At 41.0% G+C, this 14123-nt stretch overlaps 1 protein-coding gene across 14 annotated transcripts in view; it reads left to right on the plus strand.

Annotated features, from left to right (window-relative positions):
• The window catches only part of LOC102225303 (unconventional myosin-IXa-like), a 140672-nt gene that overhangs the window by 102609 nt on the left and 23940 nt on the right, over positions 1-14123 (plus strand). For all 14 annotated transcript variants that reach the window (XM_014473007.2, XM_023346108.1, XM_023346102.1 and 11 more), the window contains 3 exons: positions 9493-9614; positions 10802-10943; positions 13888-14083. In XM_014473007.2, coding sequence (XP_014328493.1) covers positions 9493-9614; positions 10802-10943; positions 13888-14083 — 460 coding nt within the window. The remainder of the gene's footprint in view (positions 1-9492; positions 9615-10801; positions 10944-13887; positions 14084-14123) is intronic.

The following is a 14123-nucleotide window of genomic DNA, read 5'->3' on the forward strand; positions in this document are numbered from 1 at the left end:
CGCCTCTCTTGTCTCCATTTCAAAGGAACGGCCGCTGTAGCTGAGCTTGGTGTGTCAGAATGAACGACTTCCTGAATAGTGAGAAGCTCTGGATCGGCTGCAGCACAATCAGAGACAGATAGGAGAGACTTCGGACTTACTTTGATGTGTAAAGTCAGGGCAGGTGCCCTTCTGGTGGCAGCCGTTGATAAAGAGCACTAGCATCAAAGGCAGCCACGCTGACAGAGGAAGAATAACACAACAAAACGTATGGGGAGGAAAATCTGTTGCTACAGAAGGAACAAAGAGGCGTTCTGTTAATGTTTGCTCCCGTTGTGGTCTAAACGTTCCTGAAAGCGTGTTTTAGCGTTGCCATGCTACAAAAAGAAAAGCTCCTAAGCCAGGAGATTTTCCTGTTCTTAATAATAAATTTATACCTTTCTTCTGTAAATATGCAGCTATGTCAGATTAGCTTTCTTAAAGGTAAAAAGGTCAAGTAGAGAGGGTGGCAGGTTAGCTGCAGCTTGGCTTTGGTAACACATTTAGTCTGAACTCTGTGGTCTCAATCTTTTAACCCCCTTAACGATGATGTTCCTAAATAAAAAAGCAACCAGTTGCCTTCAGATGACGACTAAGAGCTAAACAGATTCCAGCTGTTAGTTGCTCTTCACCTTGTGAGCTTGTCAGGTTTTTCGTGACGACCGTACAGGTTTCTTTGGTTGTTATCAATTCAATTAAAAATATACTTTATTTATCCCAGAGGGAAATGAAATGCTGTTGTAACTCATTAACTGAAAGTCTTGAGTTTGAGTTTTTTTCTCCCACCTGATAGTTTGGTAGACTCTGTTTGATTGGGGACCGAAATTGCAACATTTATGACATTTTCACACCGCACTGTGTCAAATGATCCAAGCGCCTTGAGCAACCTGTTCCCCTCCTCACCTCTGGTGGCGCTGCACCAAGAACCACTAAAGCAATCATCACAAAAATCTCAAAAGAAGACACTGAGCGCAACTTCCTTCTTTACAACCTGTAAACACAAATGGAGTGGCGTCAGATGTTGGTGAATGTAGGCTTTCTCTTTTGTCTTTGGTAAAATACCACAAGCCACTTCTCCCGCTAGCATCTGATGCCCACATTTGTTTTGGTTGTATCTACCCAGAATGCCCTGCGCTATAGTCCACTTCCTACTGTTAGAGTGGTCTCCGGTCCGTTTGGCATTCACATATTCATACGAATTGCACCAGAGTTCATATCCAAACCGACACCCAGGTCTTTAGGTTGACCAGAGTTCGCTTTTTTTGGTCGGCATCAAAGTTTGATTGTGCTTTCACACTTCCCCAAACCAACCAGATTTTCTAAGTAAACGAACCAGAGCTCAGTTAAAGCGGACTGGGTCGGAGATAAAGTTGCGTCGTTCTTCCCGGTTTTTGGAACCACCTTAGGAAACGATTTCTTTGGCAACAGATTGCCTTCGTTGATTCTCCAGTGAATTTACGTCACTCTATGAGTGAAGGTGGTACTTGGTGCATATGGAGTCAAGTAGACCTGCAACGAACAAATATACCGAGAGATTTCAGAGAAACTGGTTGCACAAAGGTAGACGCACAAAATGGCATCATCAAAGAGTTGATCACAGCTTCTGAGCACTCACGGTCCACTTTCCCCATGTTCCTGCCCATATTTATGTCTACAAAGAGAGGAAAACACTGCCCAACGTGGATGGAACCGAACCAGACATTACCTGTGGTAGTGTAAGATGTGACGATGGAAAAAGGGCTTAACTCTAAACATACAGCCGGAGCTAATGGAATGGGGTAGAGTAGTGCATGTTCACATGTTAAAAAGTCCTGACCTAAAACCAACTGGGCGTCCTTGACGAGACGTGAAACTGATGTCCACAGAGATTCTGTCTTCAGTCTGCCTGAGCTTGAAATTTTTCTGAATAAGAATGAACCAAAATCCCACATGTGCAAAGTTACTAGCGACTCAGTATTAATTCTACTTTTTACATTCTCAGGGATTTCATGGTTTCCTTTCAATCCAATATACTTCATTTAAATCCCAATAAAACACACTGTTCTCTGCAGTTGTACAGTGACAAAGCACGAGACGCTTTGTGAATCGCTGTGTTTTATGTTCATGAAGTGCCATCATCTTTCAACCCACTTGTAAATCTGTATGTGGGGTTCGTTCAGAAGCCCGTCTGAGGAGCGAGACAAAGAATGCCTGGGAGAGGGAACATAAATGATGATGCTACAAGGAGATGGTCGTCGATCGGCTAGCTTGTATCGCAGTAGCTGTCAGATCTTGTCTCCTTCGTGCTGAAAAGCTGATCTGCTCTGGCAAGTTGCTGTTAGCTGAAACCTGAGCGAGCGGGAGCGAAAAGAGCAGTAAATGAGCGTGTAACCTGTCAGTGGAGATCACAAAACTGTCAATCCGCTGCATGCCGACAGCCGGGTCATCTCGTTTCTGACTGTTGGCCCTCCGGCACTGCAAGCCTCAGTACACACGCACACACACATATCTAAGCATTAAGCTGCTATTGGCATTTCTATCAAACCGGTTCAGCTACAATAAATGAGTAGTTTAGAAATAATTAGCACCCTGCTTTGTTACATTACTTGCTCTGTGCCACTTTCTGATGATTATTTGCTTTTAATGAACCTTTCATTTGTTTTTGTTAAGTCGATAAAATAAATGCAGAAAAGTGCTGCAGAAGCACTCTTAACCCACCTGTTGGTGCCCTGCATTGTTCCAGCAGAGTTCATGTTTGTTATCTTGAAATCGCTGGAAGGGGCGGAGGGGGGAGTTTGACTCCAAACTTTTGGCAAGCTGCTTGAAAGCTGGTTTACATTACAGGATGACAGTTGAGGCGGAATGGTGCTCAGGGCCGGTCTGGCCCCCGATGGAGCGGGACCGGACTTGGAGTGATTTGTGTTTGTTTGAGTAAAGTTGTACAAGACGTCATCTGGACGGGAACCGACCAACGCCTTGATCTTTTGGATCGGATGCTTCTGGCAGCGGCCACCTGTGGCTCAGATGGAAGAATTTTTCTGGGTTCTGGTTTTAACGAACCTAACTGTCGTAGCCATATGCTGTTGATTGGTTTAGGTTTTCTTCGTTTTTTTCCCCGTCTGTCAGAAAGAATAGAGCACACAGACTGAAAAACTGACAATTTGCTGGAAAATATAACCTAGAAATATTTATATACAGGCATGTGGCATTTTATGATATCAAACATGTTCAAATTAACTTAAGGAATGCTGGATTTTAGGCAACAAAATGTTTATTTACTTACTTAAAAAAGGGATTATTTATTTGCATAATTTTATGTGTTAGGAATACTGTATCAAAAATGCTGAAGAGGTATATATTAAAAAATCGGACTGAGATAAAAATTTTTTATATCCGATTCATTGTCAGAATAATCGATTACTAGAATAATCATTAGTTGCAGCCCGACTGCGGAGCTATAGCCACTCAGTACTGCGTACAGCTTTTATTCATTTTTGGATTTTATTCAGTGATCGCAATGTAAAATCACACATTTTACAACGTTACAACCACAAGTTTCAATGAATTGTTTGCTTTTCACAATATTTGGTGGATGTTTAGAAAGCTTAAAGGAAAATTATTTTCAAAATAGTTGTCATTTATGTTTACACTATAGTGCTGTCAGCATGGATTTAATTACAGGTTGAAATTTGGATTGTTTTTGTTTTTTGTTTTTTTTTTTAATTGTCTCGGTTTTGCGTCGTTTTTGGGCTGGAATCTCTAACGGACCCTGGTGGGCGGCCGTGTCTTGCTAGGTTTTGCGCTGTGCCAGTTTTGCTTCCACTCCTACATTTTGTCTCTCTATTTCATAATGTCCCAACGAAGACCATTGAGGGGTGTGGTCGCCATGGCAACCCATGGACAAAGTTTAAGGGGAACCCGTTCAAGACACCGGATGTAGAGACTTGCCTCTCCATCCAGTCTGCCACTGTTGTAATTTGTGGCTTTCTTCTGTCAACAAACCGTCCGTAATATCAGGAAATATCTGCTTTCTGTCAGGATTCAGAAAAAAAAAATGATTTTGAGTATCAATTGAGGGGATTTCTTTTTTTTTCTTTTTTATCCTCCTCTGGGCCCAACTCCTCTCCAGCCAATCAGTTTTCCTTATCAGCGGCGAGTGTTTTTCTTTCGGAACAGCAGCCAAAGCTAACAGCACCTGACCCACCCCGGCCCGCAGCCGGACCGGGCCGAGGAGGGCAGTGGGTGTTTATGCTCAACGTGCCAATCGGGGCCGGATTGCTTGTCTTTGTTTTGATGATGTATCAGTTTAAGAAAACACACGTTTTGCCGCCGCCTTAGGCAAATACAGTGTGGTGTTTAGCCTGCGAGATATCACACTGACTCACTGAAATACGAACCATCTGGCTGTTAGGACCGCCGCTGCTGCCGCGGTTACGCAATAATGTGTTTTGGATTTTTTTTGACTTATTCTAATAACAATTAAAGTGATTAGATTTCCTGCAATGCAGTTGGCCTTTGAACTCTACTTGCCTTTTCTTTAGCTTTCCTACATTCACAACTAGCTACCCGTTTCTCCCAATTCGCCCAATGAAAACAAACTCCTGCTTAATGAAAGACGGGCATCATTGGAGGTTAATGAAGAGATCAAACACAAGCCCAGTCAGCCTTCCTCACCTCCACACTGAGGGCGTTGGGCCAAACACTATTCATGCTTCCCAGAGCGCCGCACCGTTCTACACACCCACGAAAGCTGACTAATGGACGGAGGGACGGCTGCACATCCAAACCCTGACCAACCTCATCGACCACAACACGACTCCCTGCTTCTTTCGGCGCAGCGGGAGCCTGGTGGGATTTTTTATTATTATTATTACTGCTTGCAGATTGGGATCTGCTCTCGGATTTCTGAGCCTGCCTTCATATGCGTCGAGTCTCTCAGTTCATACAGTACGATGGACATATTCATTCCAACTTTTTAAGGAACAGGCGAAGACATTCGCTGAGTACATAAAGGGGTAACCGATAGAATTGTGTAAATTGAAATTACAAAAACAAATTCACAGATTTAGAAAAAAAAAATCTGACTTTGTTTTTGTTAAAATGAGGTGGGTTTTGGCCACATTGAAATTGATGCAATAGAAACACTTTTTCCACGTCACGAATCATGTGATCAGCAGCCCTGTTGCAACCTTTGCTCCAACAAAGCCAAATCAAATGAATAGCTTGTTACCAGGCTTTAGCCAAACTTTATAGCATAGTGAAGACGTAATTCAATCATTTAAGACCAAATGAGCAATGTTCAAGATATTTCTAATGGCTTTCTTGCTTTTAATGCCCATTAGCTGTACTCTGTGCAAAAGTAACGTTTACTATGTGAAACTTGAAAGAAAAGGCAGAGTTAGCATTTTAAGCTAGCTTTAACGTCCTATTTTAACGACCAGAATTCCTAACAGCACTATCAGACACATTTACTCAGGAATGCAGCTCTTCAAGAAGGATAGATGGAAGCATTCTCGAAGTCAGCATGTTCCCTATAGCGCCGCATTTATGAAATAGCTATATAGCTTTCTCGCTAGCTGCTGAAAGTCTCGCTCTCACACGACTGTCAGGAGTCATCCAGAAGCCAATGCGACATAGTTAGCACTACTCTGAAGAGTTCCTGCAGCTGATTAAAACTAAAAACCTGTGTAGCAGCAATTTGATTAAAAAAACAGCGGGGGGATACAAATGTAATTAGAATTTCTCTCAGTAACTGACTTTAGCCACCAGAGGACAACTGATGTGTTTTAGGAGGGGTAGATTTTATTCAGAATAAATTAATAACTTTAAAAAGTAATTAAAATTTGCGATGGCATGTTGATATGTCCAGTAAATTGTAAATGGTTTGATTATATTCAGTAGAATTTTATATATTACCTTGAGATGTCAGCTGATGGTAAAAACTTTTCAAACTTTAGAGTAAATTCAGAATCAAAGAGCAATCTTAATAACTCTATAAACATAAGAGTTTTTTTTTTCAGGAAAGGCTCCATATTTAGATGTCCAGCATGTTGGATTTACCCTTTGTTTTGAGAAGCCTTGATATTCAGGAATAAAAAAGCTGATTGTGTTTGTCCTTTTGTGAGGACATCGTGGGTGAGTTTCAGAAAATGTCCAGCGGCTGTTTTTTTTTCTTTTCTTGTCCATCTGACAGCATGTTGGTCATTTGCTGTCCTGTGAAAGCAGCATTATATTTTTCATCAGGTTTCCGTTTTTTGTGACTAATTGAGCTTTATCTCGGCTGGGCGAAGTGAAACCCGCTCAGATAGTGTTTGAAAGGTTCAAACGCTTGTTTGAGCCTTTAATGAAAGTCTTTGTTAAAATCTATAGTATTTAGCAAGGTTACAATAATTTTGTGTTTTTTAATATTTTGTTATAGTTTAATTTCAGTTTGTTGTGACTTTTTGTTTATCTAATTCAGTTAGTTTTAGTTAGCTTACAGAGTGTATTTGCTAGCTTTTCTTAGCCACTATCATTATGAGTCCTTGTTAACTAAAACCTAAACTTGAGTTGGTCAGCTGAGGAAGAGCAAAGAGCTTAAAGACGGAACTTTAAGGTCGGTTGATGCCTGAAATGTTTTCAACGCCGCCGTCCGTCCGGACTCGCCCCGCGTGGAACGCGATAACAGCGCGCGAGTCTTTCTGCTGTTGAGTCGAACCGTAACCGAACCACGGCCTCCAAATGCCTCGCGCACTGAGTCACAGCCGGGTCGGCCTGTTTACGTTAGCGTGCTAATAAAACGGATGTGTGTGTATGTTTGTGTTTATCTCTCCATCGGCGCGTCTGCAGTTAATTCTCTCTCTCTCTCTCTCTCTCTGAGTCAACACGTGTCCACACACAGTGTCTCCTAGACACAACAAATTTCACCAGCTGAACACCGTCAGGCACCGCCGAGCTCTCGCCTTGATGTGGTTTAAGCAAGAGCACACGCATGCAGCTTTTTTTTTATGGTTCTGTTTTCACTGTGTATGATGTACTGCAACCTCTGTTTAAAAAATAAAAACTCCACTTGGTCCGAATGCTCCGACAGTGATTCATTAAAAAGAGGGTAATTTTTTTTTAAAAAAAAACCGGGGTACATGCATCGGATATGCCTTAAATATTGTTTCAGTTTTAATTATTAGGTGGCACATGTTGCGGATGGTTGTCATACTTTCTTTTACTGCCCTGAAACTGGTTCGGCTTGTATTTCAAACACACACGTATTTCTGCGTCTGCTCTATTCCTGCATAAGCTTGTTTTTTCAGGCCGCATCACTCATTAGCTATTCTTTTTTGCGAGCTAAATAGAGAACCGCTGCGTGCCAGGAGAGACAAAAGTACCCCAAACAAACGCATCGCCAAATGCACCGAGCAAATTCGTGTTCTGCAGCATTTTGTTTTCTCTCCCTGTTGAAGTTGAAGGATGTACTGTAGCGCCATCTATGACCATTTATAAAATATTGACAAAAAAAGAGAATGCACGTAAAAAAAAAAGTAGGCTAAAATGTCACTTCCAACTGTCCTGCTGAGCTTATTGGGTGGTGGTCATTTATCGTATCGTTTTATCATTTATCATGACACATTTCTGATAAGAACTTTGATTTATCGTCGTCACAATAAATTTCAATTAATGTTTAAACCCTACAACCCTGGCCATATTGTTAGTTTTTCTGTTTTCTTCATTGTTTGATCAATGAGAGCGTCAATACATTAGAAAATGTAATTAAATGCAGACACTCTGCTCTGTTTTTTGTGACTGGCGGCCTAAATGAGTGTATTACAAATGAGAATGTTTTTCAAGACCAGTATTTGTGTTTTTGGGGCTGTGATGGCTGTCATGCAGCCACAGACATACAGTTAGTCTAGTTACCTAAACAAAAAGTAATACTTTTTTTTTTTACCAAATTAGTGCCAAAATATTGTGATCAAACTTTAAGTCCATCCTAGCTCTCACTTCTAGTTCACTTGTTAATTTGTGTTCGGGTAGTAGCCATGTCCAGGCTTAGAAAAAAACCATCTTTAGCAGCATGTTCTCTGGTCTTTCCCTCTTTGTTGAGCATGTTTGGGCAACCTTTATTTTATATTACCTTTATTTGGGCCTCTTGCAATTTTCTAAGTGGTGTTATTTCTTCACATAAGAAGAATGAATGCATTTTACCTCAATTTAAGGTTTTATTTTTAGCTTAGCGCTCATTCAGGGCCCAGGTCTTATAGGGCTGAAAAATTAGCCAGTAGCTATCTTGTTTAGATTTTTAAGTTTTTTTTATTATTATTATTTTCTGTTGATTGTCCTGATAGCAGTTCCCTACTCAGCTCACTGCCTTGCTACCGCTGATCGTTTTGAGCTTGCCTGGTCTTGGTTTCTGTCAGCTGTCCGCTGTGACCGGTGAGCTGCCGGAGCGAGAATTGTTTACATGCCTCTGTCAAATGTGCCTGAACACACCATCCTTGCTTGCAAAGGGGAACTTAACACACAATCCAACCCACACATTTTTATTCCTCCCTTACTTCACATCCAAGCTGAAGGAGTCTGTGTCTCTTTCCTCCCTGGGGACAATACGAGGACATGACCAGAGCTGGAGCCGGTCTCCAGAGGAAAATAGCTCTGCGGGTCGCTTTGACTGACTTTTAATATGCTGCAGGGCCTTTTAAATTGTTCTGATTTGGGATTTTCGGTGCAGTTAAATCTTTTTTTATTTTTTCTCTGGGTTTCAGGTTTGATACCATGGAAAAAATGCATAGATATGAAACATTTTTTTACTCCTGTTACTTGCTGTTGTCATAGTCATTGTCTCAGGTTTTGACTTGAAGCTACTTGAATCTGCTTTAGTAAATATCAGTGGTGGCCACCGCTAACTAAAACGTTAGCTGTGCTAAATCTAAAGCACCAATCATAGAGACTAGTTAAGCTAACGCTAAAGCGCTACGCCAACACGGTATCTAGCTAAAGTGCTAACTTCCATCCTCTCTTGAGAGACTGCAGCCTTTGAGCGACACTTTAAGTTTGACATTATAATTTACGTTTCACAAAGGCCTTATGCGTTGTATTTGTATTTATATCTTCTTCTGTACTGTCTGTGTTTTATTTTGTTTCTGTACAGTTGTTAACGGAAACTCCAATACGGATGGCAAACTTTGTTCAACAGAACGTTTACAAAACAGCCGGGTATATTAGTTAATTAGAATGTATATGGAAAACAATATTTCAAGGGAAGCTAAGTGTGCTAACGCTTTCAAAGTTAGCAAAAACGCTAAACAAAAAATTTGCTAAGCTACTAATGTATTAGCGGATTAGCGTAAGTGTGCCCACCACTGGTATACCATGAAAGAGCTGCCAAGTGAAACATATAACCTGGGGAATTGTCTTTAATATCTCCATAGCGACCAGGTAATGACATCATGAGAATCAGTTACTAGGTTATTCACAGCTTTATGTTTTTCATTAATGGAGGTCATTTGTCACTTTTGTTTACAGGAGGAGTACCGGGCTGAGGGCATCTCGTGGCACAACATTGACTACAGCGACAACAGCGGCTGCCTCAACCTCATCAGCAAGAAACCCACGGCTCTGTTCCACCTGCTGGACGAGGAGTGCAAGTACGTCTCAGCTGTGGAGTCTGACAGATTCTCATTCAGTCAATGTGAAAACAGTGGAGGGGTTTAAACATCAGGGTCTGGGCTTTACTGGAGGGCTAGAGTTATTGAAAAACATTGAAGTGATTGTCAGAAAGAGCAGGAGCTTCTTAAAGAGACAAAGGCCCAATTTAAAGGCATTCAATTGCAAAGTTACATTTCCTTTAGCTCATGTTTGATACATATAAACAGAAAATTCTGTAACTGAAGGTTAACATAGTTGTTTGTTTGTGCTATAAAATGGCACTATGTGCCTGAAAAATACACCGCCCATTTAATACACATCTGTGCTTCAAACCAGTAAACTGTCAACTTTTTTTTTGTTGTTGTTCACTTCAGGTTAGATTTTGACAGTTTCAGAACCGGATAGAGGAAATATTGTTTTCATAATGTCCTGATAGGTAAATCTTCGACTTAAATAAGGGTGTACTTTTGATCTTACGCAAACTGTGATGTGCCCCATGATTCAGTTCTTGTATGACTACGTTTTACTGAGCAAGTTTTATGCTAACAGACTATAGGGAGAGAAGAGAAGATGCTTAGAGATCTCATCACTCACAGTTAGTGAAGCTAGCAGGGGTCCGGGGCCTCTTGAGAGACAGATTAGGTTACCGCCATGTGGGAGCGGGGAGGTGGGGAGTACCAGACTTTTCAACCCCTGAGAATATTCTTTAACCTGCAGTGTTTTTACGAGGTGACGGGAGGAGAGGTTTAGATGATATGAAACATCTCCTGGAATGTTGATCCAGCCAGCGAAAGGTTCGTAGCGGATGGGTATAAATGCCCATGAATCAAAGGTGAAACCACCAAAGAAGAATGTGCAAAAAAAGGGGGGACTGGTCAGATTTGGGCCACAATGGCGAGTTTGTGAGGGAATATTTTCCTTGCGTGTTTGAGGAATGAAGTTTTCTGAATCCGCTTTAGGTATTCCTTCTTTTGATTCGAGCTCCCGTTGAAAGACGTAGGGCATAATTCTCCCCCGGGTAAAAAGCAGATGAAACATGAACTTGACCAAACATTGACTGTAGGTTGAGGTTGAGGGAGCTACTGTATGTCGCTTTGAAATTTTTCTGTCTGTTCCAATTGTTCGACGCTCTCAAGGCTTGAGCTTAACCGCGGCAGAGATTACACGTTAAAAACTGTCTGTGTAGTTTCCCCCAGGCCTCCAATCAGACCTTGCTGGACAAGTTCAAGCGTCAGCATGAAGGAAACAGCTACATCGAGTTCCCCGCCGTCATGGAGCCCGCCTTCATCATCAGACACTACGCTGGTAAAGTCAAGTATGGAGTCAAGGTGAGATGTCTTTGACTGAGCACAGCGCCATCCACGCTTTTTGGTTTCCCTGGTAAAGAAGTCTAAAAACCACAAAATAGGTCGAATGAGTCCTTTGTGTTTTTGGCTCCAAAGTTTTTTAGAAGTAATAGAATTTAAAGGGTATCTGCACATTTCAGCAAGTCAAATTTAAGACTTATAAAGACCCCTTTAATGACTTAAATTTAAGACTGAAAAAATAAATAAATATAGGAATGGTTGGGAGATCCAGCTGTATTACTACAATCAGGAACAGCATAAATTGTCACATTTCTGGACCACGTTTGTGGCCTTTAAGGCTCTTCTCACGCAACCTTAACCCGTATAGCATCTAGCTTAAACGTTTTTTTGCACAGAATACACCTAGCCTAGCATGTGTTGGTAACAGAAGTGAGCTAGTGGCAAAAACAAATGCCATCCAGCAAACTGGCCATACATTTGCAGTTACCCATTACAGATGCAAAAAAGCTAGCTAGCTTGCAAGGATATATTAGCAGCTACTTAGTGGTAGCCGCAACCACCTGGAGTCAGAGAACTCCATGAAGATGTCCGAGTGCGACTCAAAACTTTTGCCTGATAGAAAGCTATATATACACGACAAAATTTAAGACTTGTGATTAATGTATTTTATGGCTAACTTGCAATTTATTTTAATTGAAGACATTTGAGACTTTAATTTTAGATTCTCATATTTTAAACTTTTTAAGGATACACATATTTTTTAAGCAGTTGTTCTGATTTAGGTTTGGGGACTTAGGTTTTTTGTCCACTGAAGCATTTTTGTGTTATTTTGCTGTATGTTTTAAGTTATTATCCAGCAGACAGACTCGGTGATGACCCGTTTTTAGTTTTATGACTGAATGCACCAAATTTTTATTTCAGGTCTCCCACTATTTTATCTTTATGCTGTGGCAAAGTGCCCGGGGCCTTTGGAAGAAAATGAGTTAAAATATGGAGTATTTGTTGAAAAATGTTTCAATTGGCATGTTTGTCACAAGTGTGACACTTGTAAGAATAATTATATCTAAATATTTTTTCACCTCTTGAAAGATTTATTTATTCAATTGTTGTCAATGTGATATATAGCACAGAATGCAATACATAATTACTGGGGATGTCAATATTTTATTATTTGTGTTGGGAGTTTCAGACCATTTTACTGCAGCTGTCCTTTGTGAAGGTTTTTAGCTGCTTTCAGAATGGGGAAGCCTGTCATTGCCAAAACAGTGATGAGATACAACCAAGAAATTTGTGAGAGAGGAGTGGGGGGGAAAACACATTGAGGGTTTTTTATTTATTTTTTATACATCTTTTCTATTTTTTGTTTACCTGGATCCAGGACTCGGTCATTTGCTACTGTCTGCAAATTGTCCTAAATGTCAGGGATGTCAAAATCGGAGACCCTAACATCCTAAACAAATAAGGTTTCCCTTCTGACACCCAAAGCCTCCAACAATAAAGCCATGGGCTAAAGTGTAAGCGCAGAAAGCAGCAGCACTTCTACTTGGAGCGCTGTCGGCCCGTTTTTGTGGGCAGATCTAATTCTCGGTTTCCCAGCTGTGCGCTGATAAGAAGCACATGTGCTGGAGCGGGCTGAGCGGATTGTTGTTTGACCGTATGATAGAAATCCATAACAGCTGGTTATCGCGGCTGTGGAGAAGGAATCGTCTGCTGAGGGCTCCGGCGGTGAATCGAATGTGATGCCGGGCTGATTTACATCACGGGAGGAAGGAATCGTTTTTAAAAAAAAATAAAATAAAAATTGAAATTTACCTTTGTTATCAGACAGAAGGGTTCAGCTGTTTTGTATTTTATTTAATTTACATAATTTACAGCTTTGGTTGTTTGGTCATGAATCCGTCGTATTCCTCTGGAAGCCTTGTTCGTTTGTTGTAAACTTGACATTTGCTCAAAAAAGTTTCTTAGGGAAAAAAAAAAAAATGGAGGAGGGAAAACAGCTGCTGGCTTCACCCACCTCAACATAAGAGCATGAATATGTAAGCGTCTAGCTTATCTGGAGAATTCATAACAGTCGATAACCAAAGCTTCAACGCAGATGTTGAACTTTATTCTATTGAAAGTTTACAAAACAGCCAGGTAAATTAGTGCTTTAGAGTTTTGGGGTGGCTAAGTGTGCTAACATTTTCAAAGTTAGCAAAAGCGCTAAACGGAAAATAAACTCTGCTATTTGCTATACTATATTTATATTGATAAATTTTATTATGATTTATTTAATTATATATTTATTTTATTATTATTGGATCCCTGCAACAAAATATCACTCAACATGTACATTTTAAATGTACTGCTGAATGACAATGCAGTCGGCCTATGTCTGTTTTTGGCTTCATCCAGGATGCTTTTAACTCTGACCAGGTTCCTTCTCTCTGCAGAAAATAAAATTTCCCAGCATGATGCTGCCACTCCCATTTTTTTGCTGTGGGGGCAGTGCTGGATTTCAGTACATATAACATTTTCCATATTGGCTGAAAAAGGGACATTTTAGTCTCATTTAACCACAGCGTCCTCTTTCACATATTTATGATATATATTGAGCTGAATATTAAAGAGTTTTCTTTACCTCATGCTCTAACTGTTAAGTGAAAGGAATAGGTAGAGTAACTCGGCATGCTGTGAAAGAACCAAAGCGGCACAACTATTCTTTTAACTGCAGTTCCTTCCCCGTAATTATGAAGAAACATTTGGCCATGAGTAGTTGTAAACTGTGCTGCCAAATGTTTTTCCACTGCTTAGCAAACAGGAAAAACGGTTGCCATTGTTTGGTGCGATGCTCAGGCTGCAAGGTTTTGTGTTGTAACATCATTTTTCTTGTTTTCGCAGCAAAACTTGTGCTTTAAAAGTGAAAAAGACAAACTGGACAATTAGCCTCCGTGTTGCTAACATGCTCTTGCTCTGTTTCATTCAGGACTTCAGGGAGAAGAACACTGACCACATGAGGCCCGACATCGTCGCCTTGCTGAAGAGCAGCAAGAACGCCTTCATCTGCGGCCTGATGGGGATTGACCCGGTGGCAACCTTCCGCTGGGCCGTGTTGCGGGCCTATTTCAGAGCCGTTGTGGCTTTCAGGGAGGCCGGCCGCAGACACACCCACAAAAACACAGGTGACCCACAGTCGACTATGGAGCCAGAGGAAGTTTGGTC

This window comes from Xiphophorus maculatus, chromosome 2, assembly GCF_002775205.1.
Source record: "Xiphophorus maculatus strain JP 163 A chromosome 2, X_maculatus-5.0-male, whole genome shotgun sequence".
NCBI classification, from domain to species: domain Eukaryota; kingdom Metazoa; phylum Chordata; class Actinopteri; order Cyprinodontiformes; family Poeciliidae; genus Xiphophorus; species Xiphophorus maculatus.